This window comes from Cervus elaphus, chromosome 23, assembly GCF_910594005.1.
Source record: "Cervus elaphus chromosome 23, mCerEla1.1, whole genome shotgun sequence".
Lineage (NCBI taxonomy): Eukaryota > Metazoa > Chordata > Mammalia > Artiodactyla > Cervidae > Cervus > Cervus elaphus.
Genome location: NC_057837.1, coordinates 64,056,324 through 64,080,829, shown reverse-complemented (window position 1 = coordinate 64,080,829; position 24,506 = coordinate 64,056,324). Strand labels below are relative to the sequence as shown.

At 46.3% G+C, this 24,506-nt stretch overlaps 1 protein-coding gene and 1 non-coding gene across 2 annotated transcripts in view; one reads left to right on the top strand and one right to left on the bottom strand.

Moving 5' to 3' along the window:
• Nucleotides 1–23,250, bottom strand: part of MMP24 (matrix metallopeptidase 24) — a 53,169-nt gene extending 29,919 nt beyond the window's left edge. The window contains exon 1 of the mRNA XM_043883720.1: nt 22,910–23,250. Coding sequence (XP_043739655.1) covers nt 22,910–23,137 — 228 coding nt within the window. The 5' untranslated portion in view covers nt 23,138–23,250. The remainder of the gene's footprint in view (nt 1–22,909) is intronic.
• On the top strand, nt 14,350–14,422 carry TRNAG-CCC. The gene has a single exon. It is a non-coding gene; the product is annotated as a tRNA-Gly (tRNA).
• Nucleotides 23,251–24,506: the final 1,256 nt, after the last annotated feature.

Genomic DNA, 24,506 nt, shown 5'->3' with positions numbered 1-24,506 from the left:
GATTTCTGTCTCCTCCACTCCCTCCTGCAGATGCTGTCAAATGAACCTCCAGAAAACACGGCTCTTGTTGGCTTACTCTTCTGCTATCAAGCTTCCATTGAATTTCTGTTGGCTATGGAATAAAGATTAAAATGCATCCTAGCCTTTCCAGCACCCCATCTCTTTACCACGTGCTCAGTGGTTTCCACTGACGTATGCCTAGACACGCAAGAGGACCAGAACAGTCCATTCTCTGAAGCAGAGGGACTTGATGAAACACTGTGCCCCCTAGACACCCACTGTATCTAGAGACAGAGTCTGCTGTAGAAGCCTTTTGTAGAATTATCTGTAGATAATAGATTATCTGTAGATAATGAGATTATCTACAGTCTTCATTGCTAATCCCTCCAAAGAAGCAAGCTATTATTAATAAACAGAAACAAAATAAAACAGTGTATTATTTAATTTAAATATAACTACATACATATGAGCATAGAAAAAAGTCTAGAAGGGCACACATAAAAAATAATAATATAGCTACGTAAGAGAATTCTTTGCTTTTAGGAAATATACACTGAAGTGTTTCAGCTTACATAAGGATGCAATGCATGAAGTCTGCAACATTTTCTTTAACAGATTCAGGGAAAAAATTAGAGAAAGAGAGAGAGGAGAGAGAGGGAAAAAAAATGTGGTAGAATGTTAAGAGATGGGGAATCTGGGTGAAAGGTGTTTAGGAATTCTTTGTCCCATTCTTGAAAACTTTTTTGAAAGTCTGAAATAATGTCAAAAAATTTTTTTAATAAAAAAGGAATGAATGTGATTAGCCTTTGTTATAATATCATGGGGGATTTCTTTTTTCTGTGCTTATCTAAATGTTATGCATGGAGTCATTAAAAAAAAAAAAAGGAGATAAACTTTAAAAGGGCAAGAGAATCTGAAAGTAGCTTGGATGAAGAAGTTCAGACAATGAATCTGAAGGTCAGAAAAGTAAAGATGAGTATTTTCATTGACCAGCTAGAAATCAGAGGACCAGGAAATATCTGTGGCATTAACTGGAAATGAAGAAAACATCCATGTATCTATGGAACCCACAAGCATGTCCTGTAGAGAGTGCATGTACACGCTGGTCTCTAAGTCACATGGAAACTGCCAGCCATCCTCAGAAGATTATCTTGAACACCGAGTGAGCAAATGAAGAAAAAAGACCTTAGGAAGCTGTATTAATGCTCTTCCCATCTACAGTTTTGTTTCCTTTTTAAAAATATTATTTATTTATTTGGCTGCACCAGTTCTTAGTTGTAGCATGCGGGATCCTCCCTCTTCATTGTGGCATATGGAATCTTTTTTTTTTTTTAGTTGCAGCATGCGAACTCTAAGTTACAACATGTGGGATCTATTCTTCCATCAGTAATTGAACCTGGGCCCCCTGCACTCCCCCCTGCATTGGGAGCACTGAGTCTTAGCCACTGGATCACCAGTGACGTCCGCATAATTTTGTTTCTTTGTTTCTATATGAACATCTTATTGTGGCTGTGTCTGTTATGACAAGTCAAATCAAACCATTTTGGCAAGGAGGCAGACCAGAAACTATAAATAAGTTATTATTTATTTCACCAAGGAGGCTGTCACATCTTCACTGCCTTGTGATGAAATCCATCTGACTGATTAAGAACAAAATAGTCAGAATAATAAAGTCTTAAAACATCCCCAAGAGAGTGACAACCTTACTCTTTCATTAGAAATCTACAACCTGTTTTTCATTCTAAATTTTGGCACAGGATTTCAATACTTCTTGTGCTTCCCCCAACGCTGAATCTCTGTCATGCCTTTGTATGTTTTCCCCTTGTATGCCTGGCATACTTCTTAGTTTGGCAAAAATCTTTCATTATTTTAAGGTTAAGCCTATAAATTACTCCCTCTGAAAGACTTACCTCCCTCCCTAGCCTGGTACTTTCCTCCTCTTCTGTGTTCCCTAAATCCCCTGTCATAGACAGTATAGTTCTTGTAATATTGGGTTCCAATCATTACTGTATTCATCAGACTCTGAACTCCTCCAGGGAAGGGTCCATGTTTTACTCATCTCTCTATATCCAGTGCCCAGGGAGCCCCTGACACAGTAGCTGATCATTGTGTCCATTCAATGAACATTACTGGGCACAGACTACCTAGGAGGCACTGTGCATGGGTCTGGGAATGCAAAGATGAATAAGGAGCTCACCGACCAACAAATAAACCCATCATGAAAATACAGCACTAAAAATCAGAAGTGTAGAGAGTTCCATGGAAGAACAAAATAGGGGACATGTTATCCACATGGAGGGGTGGGGATGGGGAGCAAGGGGGAACTCGGGGGAGGCTTCCAGGTGGTGGTGGTATCTCAATCTTTTTAAAATTAATTTTTTTTTGGCTGTGCTGGGACTTTGTTGCTGTGCATGGGCTTTCTCTGGTTGCAGCGAGTGGGGGCTACTCTCTAGTTGTGGTGTGAGGGCTTACTGCAGTGGCTTCTCTTGTTGCAGAGCATGGGCTCCAGAGCACGTGGGCTTCAGTAGTTGTGACACATGAACTTAGTCACTCCAAGGCATGTGGAATCTTCCCGGACCAGGGATTGAACCTATGTTCCCTACATTGACAGGTGAATTCTTAACCACTGGACCACCAGGGCAGTCCTGAGCTAGGTCTTGAAGGATGCAGTATGTGCAATTACCTGGAGGTGCTGGAGAGCATGGCACATTCTGAGCAGTATTTAAAATGGTAGGAACTTGGGGAAGAGGAGTATGGTGATGAGTGGAGAGGATTGTAATGGAGGAAGTGGAGAGAGATGATGCACTATTAATTATCTGTTCACACAGTGGACAAATCACAGAGAATCTCTTGTGACTTGACCGTGGTCTTGGATTAGCCAAAAAGCTCAAAACATCTGGAAATGGACATGACAGGGCAACTGACAAGTTACCTGTCCATTCGTCAAGCTCCAACTTCTATTCCCAGGTCAGTTACGTCATCAAAGTATTAAATCCCTTTACTGTATTACTCACCCCTTCCAGCCAGAATGCCACATTATGTACTTTACAGAAACTTCCTTGAAGAATTGTTGGATTGAATAAACAGGGCGCTATCATGGGAAAGTTTTGAGGTTGAATCCCAGTTCATCACTTGCTAGCTATGTGACTTTGGGCAAATTGAGTATCAGTTTCCTTATTTGTGGGCTTCCCTGATGACTCAGATGGTAAAGAATCTGCCTGCAATGCGGGAGACCTGGGTTCGATCCCTGCGTCAGAAAGATCCCCTGGAGAAGGGCATGGCTACCCACTCCAGTCTTCTTTCCTGCAAAATTCCTGGAGGAGCCTGGCGGGCTACAGTCCATGGGGTCCCAAAGAGTTGGACACGACTGAGCAACAAACACTTTTCCTCATCTGTAAAATGTAAACAATGACCCTCCTCTACAAGAATGGCGTTAAGACGAAAGGATCGAATGTACCTGACATAATCACTCAAAAGTGACTCGTTTATTATCCCCTTGGATGGTGTCTCTGTTACCTTTTGTAAAATCAAGGTGGAAAACACAGTCTTTGACTCCTTCTCTGCATTCTGAAATCTGGTTACCCCGCCCTCCCCCTGGACCGAGAGCCACCTTGCGGGTGCTATGGAGGGCAGTGTGACAGTCACAATCAAGTCCACTTGCTCTCGGCGAGCTGTGGGGCTGACCACCTCTCTCACCGTGTGCAGAGAGATGACAGCTGACTGGAACGGCTCTCTTCGCCCTGTCAGTCAGCTTTACTGAGACCAAACACAATCACTCTCCATCAAGCTTTACCTTGAGGAAAATGGTGTCTCTACAGGAGATTCTGTATGCTTTCTGGTTTCAGAAAATGCATATTGGGTAACTCAGTGGTTTTCCTTTTTGGTGTTTCTGCTGGGAATCTTTTGGTCAAATTTATCGTGTAAGTGTTGAACATGGTGATGCTTGCAAGTTGCTGTTACGTTTTTCATTTTTCTGACCACTAAGTTGTGTTTCATCCTTAAAAATCTTACTTCAAAAGATTGTTTCACTCTGTAAACTGCCTCAAACCCTTCCCAAAAGAGGTGTGGTACCAGTCTAAAATCCATTTCCTCCTTATTTGTGGACTCCATTAGTTAATTCTCTTAAAATCCAATTAGGATGAATTACAGTATCTGGGAAATAGCTAGAGAACTATTAAAAACAACACTAAGGGGAAGGTTTATTTTTAAAATATTTATTTATTTTTGGCTGTGTTGGGTCTTAGTTGCGACCCGCAAGATCTCCCTTGGAGACATGGTCTCTGTGGTTTGCCACACGCGGACTTAGTTGCCTCACAACATGTGGGATCTTATTTCTCTGACCGGGATTCAACCTGCGTCCCATGCATTGGAGGGAGGATTCTTAACCACTCTGGATCACCGTGGCAGTCCTGGCTGGGGAACTTTGGACAGATGCTTCCAACAAACTGGTCAACAGAGTATTTTTTTGAGCACCCGCCTTCAAGCTAGTATGGAATTTGACAATTTTCTCCCCTCCTATCCTCATTACTATGATATTGTAGGAGACAGGGAACAGAGAATTTTTGGCATAAACCCTTTTCTAAAATTTGGGGGGATTGAAAGGAGCTCCTAGTTGGTAAAGGGCAACCAGGTTTACCCAGCTCCTTTTTTGGATACTCAAGCAAAGTGTTAGTCTCTCAGTTGTGTCTGACTCTTTGCAACCTCATGGACTGTAGCCCACCAGGCTCCTCTATCCATGGGATTCTCCAGGCAAGAATACTGGAATGGGTAGCCATTCCCTTCTCCAGGTGATCTTCTGGAGATCCCAGGTTCAATCCCTGGGTCTCCTGCATTGCAGGCAGATTATTTACCATCTGAACCACTAGGGAACTCAAGCAAGGAGCATCTCAAAGCCAACCAGGATCCATTATGAAGATCACAGAGTCTAGCTCAGCAGTGTCAGGAGTTAGGATCTAAGTACTCAGACCTTGGCCAATGTCTAGGTCATGGATGAACACTGGAATGGATATGCTTTCTCTGGATTCTGCTTCCCTCCTGGGTTCACTGGGGACAATCCTCGGGGCTCAGGGGCAGACGCCTAAGAGCAGAAATGGGAACAGAAGGGGCTGGCCAAATGACAGCTCTAAGTGAGGGTCATTGAGATTGGACCTGGTGTGTGTGTGTGTGTGTGTGTGTGTGTGTACAAGGTGGAAGGCTAAATCCTGTGCATTAGGGACCAGACAATTCCAACTTCTGCTGTTTAACCCTGTCTCTACTATTCACCTGCTCTGTGACCCAGACAATCCTCTGACTTCTCTGAGCAGAAGTTCCTGATGTTGAAGCAAGTCTTCTACACTGCAGTCATCCCTAATCCAGAACACTCTCTGCCCATTGACCCTTCCAGGCTATTCCTGCTGCCAACAGAGCCCATTCTCTTTAGGCATGGTAGCAAACTCATCCTTCAAAGTCCAGCTGATATGTCACCTTCTTTGGAAAATCTTCCTGGACTCTCCCTGGCAGAGCTAGTGGGCAACCCGATTCCCTCCTGTAGTGCTTACTTCTCTGCTGCTCTAAACACAACTACCACAGTGTATCACACCAACCACACCTGTTGGTTGATATGTTTTCCTCACTAGATTGGTTCCCAAGGAGCAGAGATTGCCATATTTATTTTTATATCTGCTACAGTACTTAGCACAGTGCCTGACATAATAAATAATCAGAGTGAGTGAATGAATGAACGAATTAACAGCTGGTCTAGGAGGTGCTGTCTGTGTGCCCACGAAGGGTTTTCATCTAGGGAGGTTTAATGAGTAATACACACGAAAGCACTAAGAACAACCCATGGTATTGATTCGGCGCTGAAAAAACTATTTGCTGAAATTCCATCTTTTGTGGTTTGACTTTGCTTGATGAGGCAACAGGCTCCATGGTCCCAATTAAAAAAAGATAAAATTCGCTAAAGGAAAGAAGCCCCATTCAGTTTTAAACAGAATGACCTAACTTTCATCTTTTTACGCCTGGATCCATTAATCCATCACCAGCCACGTCAGAATTCTAAACTTTACAGCTCAGTTAACTAACTCTAAGACGACGTCTGTCACCCTTTAAGTGCTGAAAGAGGTGTCAACCCACTGGAAAGTGAGAAAGATCTCAGAGTGCGAGCAGGGACCAAAATAGCTGGGCTGAGCCGGAGATGCAGTGATCACAGGCAGCACCACGTGATTGGTCCGCTGGCCAGAAGGCGGGATTCTGGTTCGGGCGAAGCCTAAGCTGAGAAGCGGAAGCGGAGACGTTGAGCGGTAGTGGCAGGCAAAGGAGAGAGTGGAGAATAACAAGGAGGAAAAAAAGTGGCCTGGAGTGGGAAGGGAGCGGCAGACAGCAGAGGCGGTGGTGAGGTTAGAAGTGTCAAAGGAGGCGGCCAGAAGCAGATCAACCGGTGCGCTGCCGTTTGCTCTTGGCAAACAGAGATGGCCCTGGGGAAGGAGAGAGATGGATAGGCCAAGACAGGGTGTCTCCTGGGGGTGTTCAGGAGCCTCACTCCTGGCTGGGCAAACCAGACTGTACAGGCCTGGAGCAGGGGAATGATTAAGATCCGGTGTTTGGTCGGGAACACAGAGGGTGAGAGGTAGTATCAAAAAGGTCAGAGGCGGGGTCTACAAAGAAGGGACAGGCAGGAAGCTTATTAAAATGGGAAGCATGGACTGGAATGACAATCAAAGATCCTGATCAAAGAGTTGGGGCAGCTGAGGTCATAACCTAGGGTGACGATGTAAGGAACAGGAACGAGGGATTGACCTCAACATGCATGGGAGGTCCAAGTCCAGTTCTAGAGGTGGTAGATGCAGTGCGTGCATGCTAAGTTGCTTTTGTGTCTGACTCTTTTTAACCTGATGGACTGTAGCCCACCAGGCTCCTCTATCCATGGGATTCTCCAGGCAAGAATACTGGAGTGGGTTGCCATGCCCTCCTCTAGGGGATCTTCCCAACCCAGGGATCGAACCCGGGTCTCCTGTATCTCCTGCATTGGCAGGTGGATTCTTTACTGCTGAGTCGCTGCGGAAGCCCTGTAGATGCAGACAGTGACAAGCTAGAGCATGACTGAGGAAGAGTGGTCAGGAAAGTGAGGCAGCCATTCATAGGAACTGTAGCCCACGAAGAAAGATGAGGGATGTTTAGACTGGAAGGGAGGGCTGCAGGGGATAGGGCTGTCTTTAAAAAGTCAAATGGCTATGGATGAAGGAGATTTATTCTCGTTGGCACAGAGGGCCAAGCTAAGATCAGCACAGGAGATCACAGGACATATATCCAGACTCATGAAAATAAACTACTTTTTAATAGAGATGTTCTATTGGGTTGGCCAAAAAGTTCATTTGGGTTTTTCTATAACATCTTATGGAATTATAAATCATACTATAATTATAGTAACCACGATAACATTGTTGTTGTTTTAGTTGCTAAGTTGTGTCTGACTCTTTTGTGACCCCCCCCCCCCCCAATGGACTGTAGCCCACCAGGCTTCTTTGTCCGTCAGATTTCCCAGGCAAGAATACTGGAGTGGGTTGCCATTTCCCTCTCCAGGGGATCTTTCAGACTCAGGGATCAAACCTGAGTCTCCTACATTGGCAGGCAGATTCTTTACCCCTGAGCCACCAGGGAAGCCCCAAAATGACAACAATTACTATTATTAGAACATTTATTATATACCTGGCACTGTACCAGGCACTCTAGACTGCAACAACCCCACAAGGTAGAATTTATGATCCCCAGTCTGCAGATGAAGAAACAGGTTCAGAGAGGTTAAATGATTATCCAGAGCCACAAAACTAATAAGTGGCAGGATTCAAACTCAGTTTTACCTGAAACCAGGCATTTCACGCTATCAGATCACTAGTCAGGCATCCCGTTCCCCTTCCAGGACTTTCTGGACCTCACACTCCTACAGAGCAATGCCTGATCTCAGATCACAGTATGCTCAATACCCTTTGGCTAGGTTCCTATGCCAGGCTATGGCATCAAACCAGAAGCTTCTTATGATCCAGGTTTCCTCCCTCTCCTTGGCCCACATTGTCTTTTACCAAAGAACTATTGGCTCTGCCTCCTAAACATCAAATTTGTTTCCATCTATCTGTTGATTCACTAAGTCTTTACTGAGGACCTACTTACTAAGGACCTCCATGTCCCAGGCATGTGGGCTGGGCTCTGGGATAGAACATCAAACAAAAACACTCTCTTTACTTTCTAGCTACAGTCTTGCAGATGAACCACGTCACAGTTAGTGCTATGAAAAATAAAGTAGGGTAACGACATGGCGAGTATGGGACAGCTATTTTACAGAGAATAGTCAGGGAACGTCTCTGTGGAAGTCACGTCAGAGCAAGGGACCTGCAGGAGGCAAAGGAATTCCAGGAAGAGGGAACAGAAAGTGCAAATACCCCGAGGCAGCTTCGAAGGCTTCCCATCAGGAGCTTTCATGGGAGGGGGAGATGGGAGGTGTAAGTCAAAGGGTACAAAGTGTCAGTTACACAAGACGACTAGATCCTGGAGACCTACTATTCAGCATAGTGCCTATAGTTAACAATACAGTATTATACACTTACAACATTTGCTAAAGGGCAGCTCTTAAGTTCTTAGCAGAAGACGACGATGCTGCTAATGCTGATGATAGAAATAAAGAGGGCAGGAGGAAACTTCTGGAAGTCATGGATTTGTTGATGGCATAGATTGTGGTGATGGTGTCACAGGTGTATACTTATCTCTAAACTCATTAAGTTGTGTGCATTAAATATGTGCAACTTTTTGTATGTCAATTTTACCTTAATAAAGTGTTTTTTTTTTTTTTTAATCGAGGCATCATGATATGGCTTCTGACTACCTCTGCAGCCTCTTTTACCACTCCCCACCTAGCATTCTGTGTTCTAACTCTTCCAGATTCTGACATACATAGTTTCTTCTATCTAGATCACACTCTTCTTTCTCTGGGGAAGCCTTCCTTGAACCCTTAACTCAGGAGTTCCACCTACATCCCTGGTCAGTGTTCATCCCTCTTATCACAATTCTTTTTTTTTCCTTTAATTGTATTCAGTTATTTATTTGTTGGCTGTGCTGGGTCTCTGTTGCTGTGCATGGGCTTTCTCTAGTTGCAGCAAGCAGGGGCTACTCTCTAGTTGTGGTGTGCAGGCCTCTCATTGTGGTGGCTTCCCTTGTAGTGGAGCACAGGCTCTAGGGTGCGGGCTTAGTACATATGGTGCACGGGCTTAGCTGCCCCAAGACATGTGGCATCTTCCTGGATGGGGGATCAAACACCTGTCTCCTGCATTGGCAGGCAGATTCTTAACCACTGGACCACTGGAAGTCCTCTTGTTGTTCAGTCGCTCAGTCGTTTCCGACTCTTTGCAACCCCATGGACTGCAGCACACCAGGCCTCCCTGTCCTTTACCATCTCCCAGAGCTTACTCAAACTCATGTCCATTGAGTCAGTGATACCATCCAACCATCTCATTCTCTGTCATCCCCTTCTCCTCCTGCCTTCAATCTTTCCCAGCATCAGGGTCTTTTCCAATCAGTCAGCTCTTCGCATCAGGTGGCCAAAGTATTGAAGCTTCAGCATCCATCCTTCCAATGAATATTCAGGAATGATTTCCTTTCGGGTTGACTGATTGGATCTCCTTGCAGTCCAAGGGACTCTCAAGAGTCTTCTCCAGCACCACAGTTCAAAAGCATCAATTCTTCAGTACTCAGCCTTCTTTATAGTCCAACTCTCACTTTCATACATGACTAATGGAAAAACCATCGCTTTGACTACATGGACCTTTGTCAGCAAAGTAATGTCTCTGCTTTTTAATATGCTGTCTAGGTTGGTCATAGCTTTTCTTCCAAGGAACAAGTATCTTCCTCATCATAGTTCTTATCACATGGTGTTGCAGTGGAATTGCTTGTCTCCTCTCCTAGACTACACAGTGCCCGGGGGCAGGGGCCATAATCTGTCTTCTTCACTACGGTATCCCCACACCTAGCACGGGGCCAGCAGAGACACCTATGCATTGGATGAAAACAAGTTGAAGCGCTCAGGGTGAGGATGAATGATCTCTGGTCAGAATTTGCTATAGAACAGAGTTTCTCAACTTCTGCAATATTGATATTTTGGGCCAGATAATTCTGCTGTAGGGGGGCTGTCCTGTACATTGTAGGACATTTAGCAGCAACCCTAGCTTTTACAATGAGATGCTAGCAGGATTACCCCCCCCCCCCCCGACCAGCTGTGACAAGCAGAAATGTCTCCATTGGCCAAAGAGTTCCCTCAAGGGTGGGCAAAACTGTCCATGTTAAGAACTGTTATAAAGGGATTCTTATATAGAATATTCTGGAATATTCTCTACCACTTCTTTCAACCCTAAATTCTTCATTTTAAGGAAAGCAGTAGGCATTCAGTCAACAGCCTCCTAGAATGGGACTCAGAAGGAGAGCTGCTTTTCTTATATGAGGAGGTAAACATGAACAGGCTTCTGGTGGGGTGTGGTGAGTGGTGAGGAGCGAGGCAGGTGGAGAGGACGTTTAGGGTTATGGTTAAGGGTGTACGTTCTGAAGACACAAGGCACTGGGGTCAAATCCTAATTCTCTGGTTTACTTGTTACATGACCTTCAGCAAATTATTCAGCCTCTTTACTGCTCACATCAAGCTCCATCTCCATCATGTTCTTAGCATGTGCCCCATGGAGTGGTTGTGAAGATTAAATAACTAATACGTGGTATGAAGTGCTCAGTAAAAGATAGCACTAATAATGGCTGTTATTTTCCTGATAGGTGACAATTCCAAATCCCTCACTCCACCGCTGCAGCCCTAAACACTGAGGCTGTGTTCCCTCACTGGACAGTCTTTGCACATCATGGTCTGTCAGCATCGCATCATCCAAGGAGCTTGTTAAAAATACATGTTACCAAATGCAAACTTAGACTTATAAAATCAGATCCTCTGAAGCTGGGAACTGGGAACCTGCATTTTTAAAATATGAGCACTGGGACTACGCTGGTAGTCCAATGGTTAAGAATCCGCCTGCCAACGCAGGGGACACGGGTTCGATCCCTGGTCTGGGAAGATCTCACATGCCGTAGAGAGATTAAGCCTGTGTGCTACAACTACTGAACCCGATCTGTCAAGCTTGTGCTCCACAACAAGAGAAACTACTGCAATGAGAAGCCTGCTCATGGCAACTAGAGAAAGGTTACACGCAGCAAAGAAGACCCAGCACAACCAAAAATAAATAAATAATTTTTTTTTTTTAAAGCGAGCACCTAAGGTGACTCTGTTGCCTACTAAAGCTTGAGAACCACTGTAGTAAGGACGGCTGGGAGTGACGACTTTGTGCCGTGAAGAATGAACATGTTATGTTCAGTATCACCTCTGATCTACTAGGACAGGAAGCACGTTGCCATTTTGGAAAGCCTTCTATTAAAGTTGGCTCAAGAGCCAGCCCCTGCCTTCTGTGCCTCAACTCTGTTCACATTCCTGGGTCCTTCACCTGCCGATCTCCCCAACAGCCCTGACGTCTGCAAACAGTCCATCAGCAGTTACAGCCCCAACACTGAGACTGTACTGAGTTGTTGCAGACTGCTATCAAGCGTGCCCTAAGATCTTCCTTCCCTTTTCATTGCTATGTTAGCTCAGTCCTTACGAGTGGGTTTTGGTCTCAGTTTCCCTGTCTGGCCCTCAGGTCCTAAACTGAGATTGCCAGGACCTGAATCTTTTTCTCAAGATCTTAGGTTTCTTGAAGGACAGGGAAGCCTGTTGTGCTGCAGTTCATGGGGCTGCAATGAGTTGGACATGACTTAGTGACTGAACAACAAAAAAGCATTTAGCAGGTCCCAGCACACAGGAAGCATTCTCTCAATGTTACTGTCTGTATTTTTGCTCCCACCCTCTCCAGCAATACATGGACTATCACCTTTGGTCGTTGCTGCTGGACCGAATCACTGTGTCTCTTTGGTGACTCCTCAGAGGTTAGCCTCATCACTGTGGCAGGTAGGTAAAGGACCACTGCAACTCCTGTCCCACCAAAATCCTGCTTCTTTCTCTGCCCACACTGCTGAGGTCCCAGCCTTGCCGCCGAACCCATCTGTTCAGTTCAGTTTAGTTGCTCAGTTGTGTCCGACTCTTTGTGACACCATGCGCTGCAGCACGCCAGGCTTCCCTGTCCATCACCAACTCCCGAAGCCTGTTCAAATTCATATCCAAAGAGTCAGTGATGCCATCCAACCATCTCATTCTCTGTTGGCCCCTTCTCCTCCCACCTTCAATCTTTCCCAACATCAGGGTCTTTTCCAATGAGTCAGTTCTTTGCATTAGGTGGCCAAAATATTGGAGTTTCAGCTTCAGCATCAGTCCTTCCAATGAATATTCAGGACTGATTTCCTTTAGGATGGACTGGTTGGATCTCCTTCCTGTCCAACGGACTCTCAAGAGTCTTATCCATCACCACAGTTCAAAAGTATCAATTCTTCAGTGCTCAGCCTTCTTTATGGCCCAACTCTCACATTCACACATGACTACTGGAAAAACCATAGCCTTGACTAGACGGACCTTTGTTGGCAAAGTAATGTCTCTGCTTTTAAATATGCTATCTAGGTTGGACATAGCTTTTCTTCCAAGGAGCAAGCATCTTTTAATTTCATGGCTGCAGTCACCATCTGCAGTGATTTTGGAGCCCCCCAAAATAAAGTCTCTCACTGTTGAAAAGAACCCATCTGAGTTATTACTGATATTTTCAAACTTCAGACTTGAGGGCTTAACCACGTAGTTTATCTAGAAAATTCAGTCATCAATAAATAACTTAAAGATTATCTAATTTAGCATGCTCATTTTGCAGGAGAGAAAAATTCAACTGAGGGAGAAGTGACTTATCCAAAATCACAGAGCAAGTTGGTGGAGTTGCTGAAATTGGAGCCTGGTGGCCCTGCCTCCCAGGAGCGTTCCCGCTGCCATGCTACACCCTCCACACTAGCTCTGGTTTGCCTCCAAACGCTGTGTTGTTTTTTTCCCCCACTTACAGCCAGTCTAAAAAGGGCTCTCAGGATCGCCCACAACGCCCAACTTAGCTTCTTGACAAACACCTTAATGGTGCAGCATTGCCTCTTGGCTGCCACCGTCTCTTGAGTGGGTGGTAAGTGCACTAGCGGGAATTCCCTGGCACTCTGCACAGTGTCCTTGGCCCACTCCCAGGAGGCCACCACAAGCCAGACAGTCGCCCTGCCCAGGGAGGTGGCACATTTGGGGTTTTGGGTCAGCCCTGGGATGTCTGAGTTTCCCAGTTCTGGGCAGGCCTCCTTCCAAGGCCGGGAGTGTAACCATGCGCTCATTCACTCTTGAGAAGCGAGGGCCCTTGTCTTCCTGTCCTTTCCAGTGCCATGTTTTCTGTCCTCTTGGGCTTGACTTAGTGATGAGTTTAGACAAGGGAAGAAGGTAGACAAAGACCGTGGTCAGGCCTTAGTTTCTCAGCTGAAATACAGACGGCTGAAGTAGTTAACCTCTAAGTAATTATATAAAGTTCTATTACTTTAGCTTGATTAGATTGAGCATGGAGCAGATCCTCTGGTTCCTCACCGCCAGTCTTAAAGTCCGAGCTCCTCAGCCCAGCACTCACAAGCCGCACAGTCTGATGCCAGTGCACCTTTCCAGCCTTAGCCTCTGACTTGTGTGCCCCACCCTTCTACTGCACACCCCACGGGCCCCCTCCTCAAGCTACTCACCTACCTGTGTTGCCCGAACACAGCCTGCAAGTTCCTTCCTCTGTGTCTTTTTTCACTCCCTCTCCCTAGAAGGCCTTTCCTACATGGATACTAGTCACCCCCTGATGACCTATTAGGTATCCTTAGAAAGGCAACCTGAATGCCACTTCACCTGGGAGGACTATCCCGGGTTAAATGGATTTCCTCTGCTTCAGAGCTTCCTTGGTAGCTCAGTTGATAAAGAATCTGCCTGCAATGCAGGAGACCTGGGTTCGATCCCTGCTTGGGGAAGATGCCCTGGAGAGGGAAATGGCAACCTACTCCAGTATTCTTGCCTGGGAAATCCCATGGTCAGAGGAGCCTGGTGGGCTACAGTCCATGGGGTCCCAAGAGTCAGTCATGACTTCGTGACTAGATCACCATCACCACCACCTGTGTGGTCCCATGTACACTCGTTGCTTACAGCGTCTTTCATAGTTCATCATAAACAGTGGTCTCCGTGCCTGTCAATCCCACTGAACTCTTATTCATGGAGCTTACTGGAGGGGGAGGTAGACATGCAGAGATGAAACGCTTCATTCCAATGGTGATAAGTAGAATGAGGGAAAAGGAGAAGGTGTTGGGAAAGAAAGCCCATGACATGGGACTTCCCTGGTGGTCCAGTGGCTAAGACTCTGTGCTCCCAATGCAGGGGGCCCAGGTTCAATCCCTGGTCAGGGAACTAGATCCCACATGCCACAACTAAAGATCCCACATACAGCAACAAAGATCAAAGATCCCTCATTGCCACAAGTAAGACCTGGCGTGGTCAAATAAATAAAATAAAATTTAAAAAAAGTAAGTATGTGACAGGAGATCCTGACCTCCTGGAGGGTGTATCATCTCAGCTGAGACCTGTATATAAGCGAAAGAGGTGAAGGTCAAAGAATGAGCACTCCTGGAAAAGAATATCTTATTGAATTCCTGAATGGGAAGAAGCCTGCATATTAGGAAACGAGAAAGAAGGCCAGGATAGCTGGAGGTTAGTTACTGAAGACTGTTAGTCACTCAGTTGTGTTCAACTCTTTGCGACCCCATGAGCTGTAGCCTGCCAGGCTCCTCTGTCCATGGGATTTCCCAAGCAAGAATACTGGAGTGGGTTGCCCTTTCTTTCTCCAGGGGATCTTCCAGACCCAGGGATTGAACCCAGGTCTCCTGCACTGCAGGCATATTCTTTACCGTCTGAGCCACCATGGAAGCCTAACCTCTCAGGGAGGTTACTGAGAAGCTGGTATAAAATGGAGCAGAGAGCTGAGGAGGATTTGGTGATGCAGGGCCTCAGAGGCCTGGTGCTGGGTACAAGGGGCTTCATGATACTGTTTGTTATACTTTCAACGTGTGTTTGAAATTTTTCCATAATAAGAATTAAAAGAAGTGGCCGTAGTACAGCAATATTAGTTTAGCCTTTACCTTAAAAACCATTTTTAGCAAAGTGAAAGTGGAAGTCACATATCAGATGTTTTTGTTTAAAAAATTTTTAATTAAATATTGCAAGCATTCAGAAAGGCATAAAAATAGCTTTTTTTTTTTTTTTTTTTTAAGGCCTTGGATAATCACCTATTGGCTTTGTTAAATCTTGGCTTTGCCATATTTGCTTCAGATATAACTGGCCCCTGTGTAGATTTATTTTTAAAAGGTCACTCTGGCTGCCACGGGAAGAAGGATTAGAAGTAGGCAAGAGAGGCTTGATCAGGTGGGAAGTTTCTGGAAGCCAGACGAGACAGGATGGAAGTTTAAAGTGGAGGCAGTGGTGGTGGAGAGAAGCAGTTACAGGGACGATTGGTCCAGGAGGTGGAGGTGCTAGGCTGGCTGTTGGTTCTCCTGAGGTGGGCGAGGGGAAGATGAAGGGAAGGATACCTGTTTCTGGTCCATTGCTTTTGGAGCACAGAGAATGGTGTGCATGTGAGTGTTTGTGGTACGGAAGTGTTTTAAAATTATTATTGCTAACAAAGTTGTTAATAACCATGCCTTGTTTTCTCTACCTTGTTTGTTATAACAATGTGTCTGATCTTTGAGGAAGTATTATCTTTTTTATACATGGCTTTGTGTTATCCTATAGATCATCAAAGCCTAGTTACAAATTGCCCATTAAAATGAATGCATGAGACTTCCCTGGTGGTCCAGTGGCTAAGACGCCTCACTCCCAATGCAGGGTTTGATCCCTGGTCAGGGAACTAGATCCTACCATGTCGCAACTAAAGATTCTGCATGCTCCAATGAAGATTGAAGATCCCATGTGCCACAACTAAGACCCAGTACAGTCAGATAAATAAATAAACACATATATTTTTAAAAAATGAATGCATAAAGTAATGACGAAGAAACACCAGGGAAGAACTTGAACAAAAGCAATCCTGAGGTCCAGTGAAACCGAAGGATTTGTTCCAGAATCACTCTGTTGGGGGAGGCCAGCGCTGGGGTGCACAGCTTTTATCCACACACTAGGACAGGAACACAGACCTGGGTTGTGCTAAGAAAGCTGAAAGAGCCCCAGCAGGGGCCAGCACCCAGAACAACTTGGCCTGGGTACCTCCACCCACTCAACACGGCTCTGAGCAGGTCACTTCTCTGCTCAGAAACCTTTTATGACTCCCCTCAGCCTTTGGACAAAAGCCAATTTCACAATCTGCTCTTAGCCTCCCTTTCCAGACTTTTCTCAAACACTCTCACTGGAAACAGCAATAAGTCACGGCCTCAGGCACATCAAATTCTCTACCATTTCCTAAATATGCCCCGCACTTGTGTGGAGCCTTGGTTCATGTTTTCTCTCTCTGTGGACAGCCCCACTCACCATTCTTTGTCCTTGTCCTCCCTCAAAGTTTCATCTTTGATACAACCTTCTTCCTAGAACACTCCCTGACCTCCCCAACCACATCTCCCATTTTGGTGCTTGACCAGACCTTGTTTAAGCTTCTAGCACACAGTCATCCTTCTTCAAAAAACGTACTGACTTTTGCATGCCAATCACGATTTTTTTTTTTTACTTTTTAAAAAATTTATTTTTTAATTGAAGTGTAATTGCTTTACAATGCTATGTTAGTTTTTGCTGCACAACAAAGTGAATCAGCTCTATGTTACATATATCCCCTCCCTCTTGAGCCTCCCACCCTTCCAGGTCATCATAGAGACCCAGCTGAGTGCCCTGTGCTATCCAGCTCCTTCCCAGTAGCTATTTATTTTACACATGGTAATGTATATATGTCAATGCTATTTTCTCCACTTGTCCCACCCTCTCCTTCCCCTACTATGGACACAAGTCCGTTCTCTATGTCTGCGTTTCTGTTCTTACCCTGCAAATAGGTTCATCTGTACCATTCCAACCACTATTAAAAGAAGTTGGTCGGGAGGACTCCAGTGGTTAAGAATTCACCTTCCAATGCAGGGGAATCAGGTTTGATCCCTGGTGAGGGAACTAAGATCTCATGTGCTAAAGCACAACTAGGTCTGCACGCCTCAAATACTGAGCCTGCCCGCCTCAATTAAGACCTGATGCAGCCATGAATATACAAATATTAAAAAAAAAAGTTGGTGGGGGACACAGATAATATAATCAATTTTAAAATATTTCTCAAGTATCTAGAATGTGCCAGGCAGACACTCTGCTAGGTGTCATTGGCTGCAGCCTTATTAAGAATTGGTTCCTCTGGTTTTGAGTCTAAACTCTACCATATCATAAAGCTAGATGTTTCCTAAGATTAACCTCTATGGTACTACTATAATTTACTTGTATTTGCTCTAAAACTATCTCCTTCAGTGACTGGAATGGCTAAAGGTTATTACAATATTCCAGAATAGGACAGTTTAGTATAGAGGGGAAAACACTCAGATCTGGGACAGAAAACCCTGTTTTGGGTCCTTGCTTTATTGCTTATTAGCTCCATGTGGGTCCCTGGACAACATGTGGATAAGTCACGTCTCTCTGAGTCTCCATTTGCCCCTCTATAGAATGAGGATGATATCGTCTCTGTCTACCTCATGGTGCTGTTGCCAGGATCAAATGGGGCCACATGCATGAAAGCATCTGGAAAGTGCAAAGCACTGTAAGCTATGAGGCTGTTACAGTGACAGGAAAAAACACAGTCATAATAAGAGAAAATGAATGAAAGATACAGCAGATTAGGCTCAAGTTAGGCAAAAGGAAGAACTTCCTCATGGTGAAAAAAATTTTTTGAATAGCTGCTTTTAGGGAAAGCGTGACACTTTCATTTATTTAATTTTTGGCTGCACTGAGTGGCAAGCGGGATCTTAATTCCCCAACCAGGGATCGAACCCATGCCCTCTGCAGGGGAAGAATGGAGTCCTGGCCACTGGACCACCAGGGAAATCCCTGACAAGTTATTTTTTCAGACAAGAATGAAGATATATTGGAGGGCATGATCACATTGAAATAAATTTTTGGCTTCGGAATTTGTTAGCGCTTCCCATCCCTAGACCTAGGTGGCTAGGTGGTATTCTGCGAACATAGAAAATGCAGGAGACATGAGTTTGATCCCTGGGTCGTGGAAATCCCCTGGAGGAGGAAATGGCAACCTACTGTTGTATTCTTGCCTGGAAAATTCCATGGACAGAGGAACCTGATGGACCACACCCCATGTGGTCACAAAGAATCGGACATGACTGAGCACGCACACATACATATGCACCCCTAGACTCACTCAGGGCTCTAACTTTTCTTGACTGCAGGTGCAAATTGAAGAACTTTCTTCATCTGCCCAGAGCAGACTCTCAAAACCAGTTGAGAGAGCAGGAATCCATTAACCACTCGGACCTGGAGTCACTTTCTGTGCTCATGTGGCCAGTGGTGATTGGTTTACCCCTTTCTGCCCATAGCAACCCTCCTCAGAATTAAATTGGAAGTTAGGAGGGCCAAAAATCTATTTGTGGGACACTCAGCTAATAAAAAGAGAAAGAGATGTTTTAAATAAACCAAATGCAGGAAGCCAGTTAGAGAATCAGTGGGACCACCCAAAGTGCAAAATATAAAAGAAAGACTCAAGAAAGCAAAGGAGAAAACAGATTGAATGAATTTGGGGCGGGGGGGGCGCTTTGTCTTTTGGTGATAAAAGATTGGAAATATGAAATAAAAGCCAAGGATAGAGAAATTGCTTTCAACTAAGAAGTCAGGAGACCAAGGAAAAGTTCTACTTCAGGCTTAGTGACCTTGGGCAACTTACAGCAATTCAAGAAATACCTGGTAAGTACTGCTGTGTGCTTTCTTGGTGATCTCTAAGGTCATGGCCACCTCTTAATTCCTCTCTATTGTATGCCACCACCACTAGAAGACAGCCTCCCTAAAGAGTTGTGAAAGAACTCAAGGGTATCATCATAGAACCACTGTCAAGAGGAGCAACACTAATTTCATTGAAGGAAGGATAGGGAGGCAATGAGTCTTATCCCTAAGAAGATTTTAGAAGGCATCCTGAGACCACAGGCCCATGAGTGTCCATTTCAGATACATGTAACTCTTTGGTATAAAGGATGAAGAGCAGAATCATGGGTTGCTTACTGAGTAATTAACAACGAGCACTGAGGGACTTCCCTGGTGGTCCAGTGGCTAAGACTTCACCTTCTAGTGCATAGGGTGCAGCTTCCACCCCTGACTGGGGAACTAAGATCCCACATGCTTTGCTGTCAAAACACCAAAACATAAGACAGAAGCAATATTGAAACAAATTCAATAGAGACTTTTAAAATGATCCACGCTGAAAAACAACCACCAAACAAAACACCAACAATGAGCATCAAGAGTTGGGGACTGTGCTGAATCTAAAAACATAAAGTGGGGTGGTGGTGGTGAGGGGGTAAAATAAGTAAATAAAAACATAAAATGCTTTGGTTGGGGAAGGTCCTGCCTAAGAACACAACTTTTTTTTCCCCTAAATGATGCTTAGATTTTTTTTTTTTTTTTAATGACAAACTGTCTGGAGCTGCCTCAAAGTGCTCCTCTGAGAAAAGAGAAGAAAATGCCTAGAGAAGTCAGGGAGAGTTTCCTAGAGAGCAGGACTTAAGCTGGAACTTTAAGAAAGGAGGCAGACAGATGCGGGGAGGTACAGATGTAAACAACATGTGTAAATGTCCAGGGAAACACAGGTAGCTTGTCTTAGGATAAAGGAGAGATGAGCTTGTCTGGAGTAAGGATGTGTATGGATGAACAGGGGGAAAGGCAGCTTCTAGTGAGGAGGTAGGGAGAAGTCAGACTCCAGAAACCTTAAAAGTCTGAGAGAGGACTAATCAATGTTATGTGCTGGCTGAAAAGCAACAATATTTCTATAAGGTCTCAATCATGTGATCCACTCCGATTCAGTGAGAGGATAATAGTGTGCAAATTATTCAGAGAAGCAGTGGATATAATTATCTTACAGAAAGTTTTGGATGATATATTAGAAACGGAAAATGGAGTCATTGTGAAATTGAGGGTGATTTTTTTTTTAAACCAAGGCCTGAGAACTCAGAGAGAGATAGAAAACAGTAGAAGAAAAGAAACAACAGTAGAATAGAAGGCAAGAAATAAACAGGTGGATACAAATAAATAGATGGAGCTGGTCACATCTCTAAATGAAGGGAGATTAAAAATGCAGGGGGCCCCAAGAGACCATGCCAGGACTTGTCTGATTTAAATTTTTTATAAGTGATCCAGAAGAAGTAGAGCAAAGTGAAAATTTCAGGACTGCAGATCGTATTAAGCCCTTTCAGGTAGGGGCATGCTCTGCCAAAGGAGAGAGAGAGAGAGAGCGTGCGCTGAAGGAAGGTACTGAGTGGGATGCAAAATGGCAGATAAACGTCACCCTGGGGAAATGTAAGGTAACAATGTGCTCTGGTAAGAATAATCCACGGATAGGGTGTTGTGTTCCAGGCTATCAGTTTTGGCCCAGGAAGGGGATCAGGGAGCTGCTGCAGATTGTTTCCTAAAGGCAGTGTCCTAATATGTTGGGGTCAGGAAGGCTGACAAAATGATGCACAGAAGTGGGAAGGGACCTAAAAACCAAAGAGGAAATCATTCTCTATTGTATAAGATGAGAAGTTTCCATATCTGGGGACAATGGTCAGGTTGACATCTATTGAAAGTTATGGCTCAAGGATAGCTAGAAAAGGGCAACTAAAATGACTCAGAGAATGAATGTGGCTATTCTAGAGGTGATCTATTGTAAGGGGGAAACTTAAGTATGAAAAAACAAAGGCTAAGAGAGGTGGAATAATCAAAGCCTTTATAAAACTGATAAAAACAAGGAGTAGGTAGCACTACTCTCTCTTCAAATCCTAACATTTTCAACAAAAGAGCTTGCTCTTAATGCTTGAAATATCACAGGAATAAAAGGGTTTCAAAGTTGCGATCATTTACCCCATCTCTTTGTACTGTTGTTGTTGAGTTGCTAAGTCATGTCTGACTCTTTGTAGCCCAATGGACTGTAGCCCACCAGGCTCCTCTGTCCTTGGGATTTTCCAGGTAAGAATACTGGAGTGGGTTGTCATTTCCTTCTCCAGGGGATCCTCCTGACCCAGGGATCAAACCCTCGGCTCCTGCCACCTCTCCTACATTGCAGGCAGATTCCTTACCACTGAGCCACCGGGGAAGCCCCTCTCTTTTTGTATTAGAGGTGGTAAAGTTCAGGAAGAAAATGGCCAAGGTCACAGAAACCATGGTAGGATTAAAAGCCCAGGCCTCCTAAATCCCAGGCTGGGGTCTTTCCATCTTACCCTGTGCACCAGGGAAGACTAAAGGAACTCTACTTTTTATAGGGTATAAACTCATGAAATGCATCACTTTGAGATGAAATAAAGCTGAAAACACAAACAGGCTAAGGAAAGTTTTCACTTAAAGTCAACAGCAATTTTAAGGCCTTTGGAAGAAAACTACAAGCAAGACTAGAGACTTTCCACACACTTTGATTTGGGGGAATCATATACCCCTTTGACAGTCTGAAGAAATCTAGGGATTCTCTCCAAGAAAAACACATTTGCACATGCAAACACAATTTTATACAAGATTTCAGACTCCGATGCCCAGTTACGAATCCTTGTTCTGGCAGATTCTTCTGAACAGACTGCTTCAACAAACACACTCCATCTCTTATGATAAGTGAGGCAATTACTCTGGTATTCTTCATCAAAAAACAAACAGCCCACCCCACCCCACCCCCAAACCCACTGTCTCAACATCACTTATCAGAATTGCTATAGGTTTGAAGAGACCAAAGAAATTACCTAGTTCAATGCCCCTGCCCCGACTTGTGTGACACAGGATAATATCATGGTTAAATATGTGAAGGCTGGAGTCAGCCTGCCTAGGTTAGAATTCCAACTTCATCACTCACTAGCTGTGTGACCTTGGGCAATTCACTTAGTTCTCCGGGTCTATATCCTCATCTGCAAAATGAAATTATCTCCTAGTTTCGAGGTTTGAACGAGATAATTCTTATAAAACTTAGCACCAGGCCTGGCACATAGTGAGAGCACAGTAAACGCTAGCTGGCATGATTGTTATTATTATGCTTGTATCCATGCAGGTATTATGCATGCATCCATCCAATCCCTTCCTGGAGCTTTTGCTTGCACATGTCTGTGATGAGCAGCTCATCGCCTCCGAAGCTGGTTGAGCAGCTCCGATTGTTACAAACTTGTTCCTGTATTAGAGCGAAATCTGCCTTCTTGCAACCCTTACCCCCGCCCCTGTGGGCCCTAGTTCTGTTTTGTGGGGCCACGCAGAGCAAGTCTATCCTTCCTCCACGTGACAGCCCTTCAGATAGGAAGACAGTGATCGAGTCCTTCTCCGGTCCCCCGCCACCCCCCTCCCCCCAACCTTCCCGTCTCCAGCTCGAACATCCTCGGTTTCTTCTCCCAACCCACAACAGACTGGCTGCGCTTACTATTTACTCCCAGGCGTTGTACGGTTTCCCTCACACATAGTCATGCAGGCCACACACCCCACCGCCGCCACAACAATCCAGACCCTTCCCGCTCCGCCCCCGCCCGCTGCCCCTGTCCGCGGTGCTGAAAAGGCTCCGGGCCCCGCGGGCCTGCGCGGCCCTCCCCGGCCCCCGCCCTGGGTCGCTAGCCCGGACCCCAGGCGCCGACCCCCGGCGCGCCACCTCCGCGACCCCGGCCCCGGAGCCGCCCCCCGCCCTGCCCGGAAGCCCCGAGCCCGCAGCCCGGCCCGGCGCGCCAGCCCCACCTGCCCGGCGAAGGGCGCCTCCGCCTCGGCCGCCCGCGCCGCCCGGTCCCCGGCCCCCGCCGCCGCCGCCGCCGCCGCCCGCGCGGCGCCCGGGAGGCAGCAGAGCGCGGGCAGCAGCAGCAGCAGCCGCAGCAGCCGCCCCGGGGCCCGCCAGCGGCTGCAGCGCGGGGCCAGGCCCAGCGGCGGCGGCGGCCCCGGCGCGGCGCGGCCGCCCCGGCTCTTCGGCATCCCGGCGGCGGGGCCCGGCCGCCCGGCTGCGATGGCGGCGGCGGCGGCGGCTCCGGCCGGGTCCTCCCGCTGCAGCCGCTGCGGAGCCGCCGAGTCACCGCGCCGCGGACACGCGCCCGGCCCGCCTGTCTCCGCCGCCGCCGCCGCCTCGGCCGCCAGCGCGCCCCCGCCTCCGCGCGCCCCGCCCCGGCGGGGGGCGGCCTGGGGCGCGGGGGCAGCACCCGGGCGGGACCCGCGGGGCCGCCGGCTCCGGACCAGCCTCGGGACGCGAGCCGAGGAATGGCTCTGGGTGCGGGTCGCAGAGGCCAAAAGAACAGCTCCGGAGGCAGGGTCCAAAGAGATGGAACTGGAGGAGGGGGCCCGAGGGGCAGCCCTGTGGGAGGGGGAAGAAGCTAAATAAATAATCCTGGAAACACAACCGCGCCACGGCTCTGAGGGAGGATATCTGGGATTGGGGGTCCGAAGCCAAAGGCATAGTTTTGGGGGAGAGGGTCTGAGGTGAGGCGGGGGTGACACTGGAGGCGGGGGTCTGGGTCTGGCAGAGGGGAGTGAGGCGCGCCCTGGGGTGGTGGTGAGGTTGGAGGGGATGAGCTGAAGCAATAGCCCTGGAGAAGAGGGATGAGAGGGAGGCAGTGGAGAAGGGAGGGTAGGGAGGGTGAGGGACTAAAGAATAAACCCGAGGAGCCTTTCAGGGGTAGACCTGGAGACATTAGGTGACAGTAAGGTGAAGCTCATTCTCTCACTCCCAGAGCGAGAGACACCAACCAGACATCTTTCATCCAAAACCACCCGTATTTATCGAACACTTTCTATATATATGTAGGGCTCTGGGCTACTTGGGATTAGAAGAAAAAGAAAAAGAGGCTGATTCCCTGAAGTGTAGAGATTTATAGTTTGGTGAGAAAACATAACTGGGCGGCAAACAAAATGTCAAAAAGCATACATGCGGCTGCTCCAGAGATCAAAGGGGACTATGTGGGGGGGTGGTGAAGTCAGGACAGGCATTACTGGGGTCAGGTGGGGCGACTCTGGCTAAGCCTTGAAGGAAAGGCCAGATTTAGACGAGGGAAGGGGAATGGAGAAGGCAGGATATTGGGCAGGAAGGTGAGGGTGTACAAGATGTGGTTGGACCAGTAGATCTGTTTCCCTGAAGCACAGGGTTTTCCCATAGGAAAGTACTGGGAAGTAGGGAAATAGTCCAAGACTGTAAATCCTAGGGAAATGGATTATATTCTGAAGGGCAATGGGAGTGGTGGTGATTGAAGGCTTTTTGAGCAGGATGGTGTGTGGAAAATGGTGTTTCATGGTTACCTGTAATTTGGAGGTGTCAGGCTTTGGAGTCAGATCTATATTCAGATCTTGACTCTGT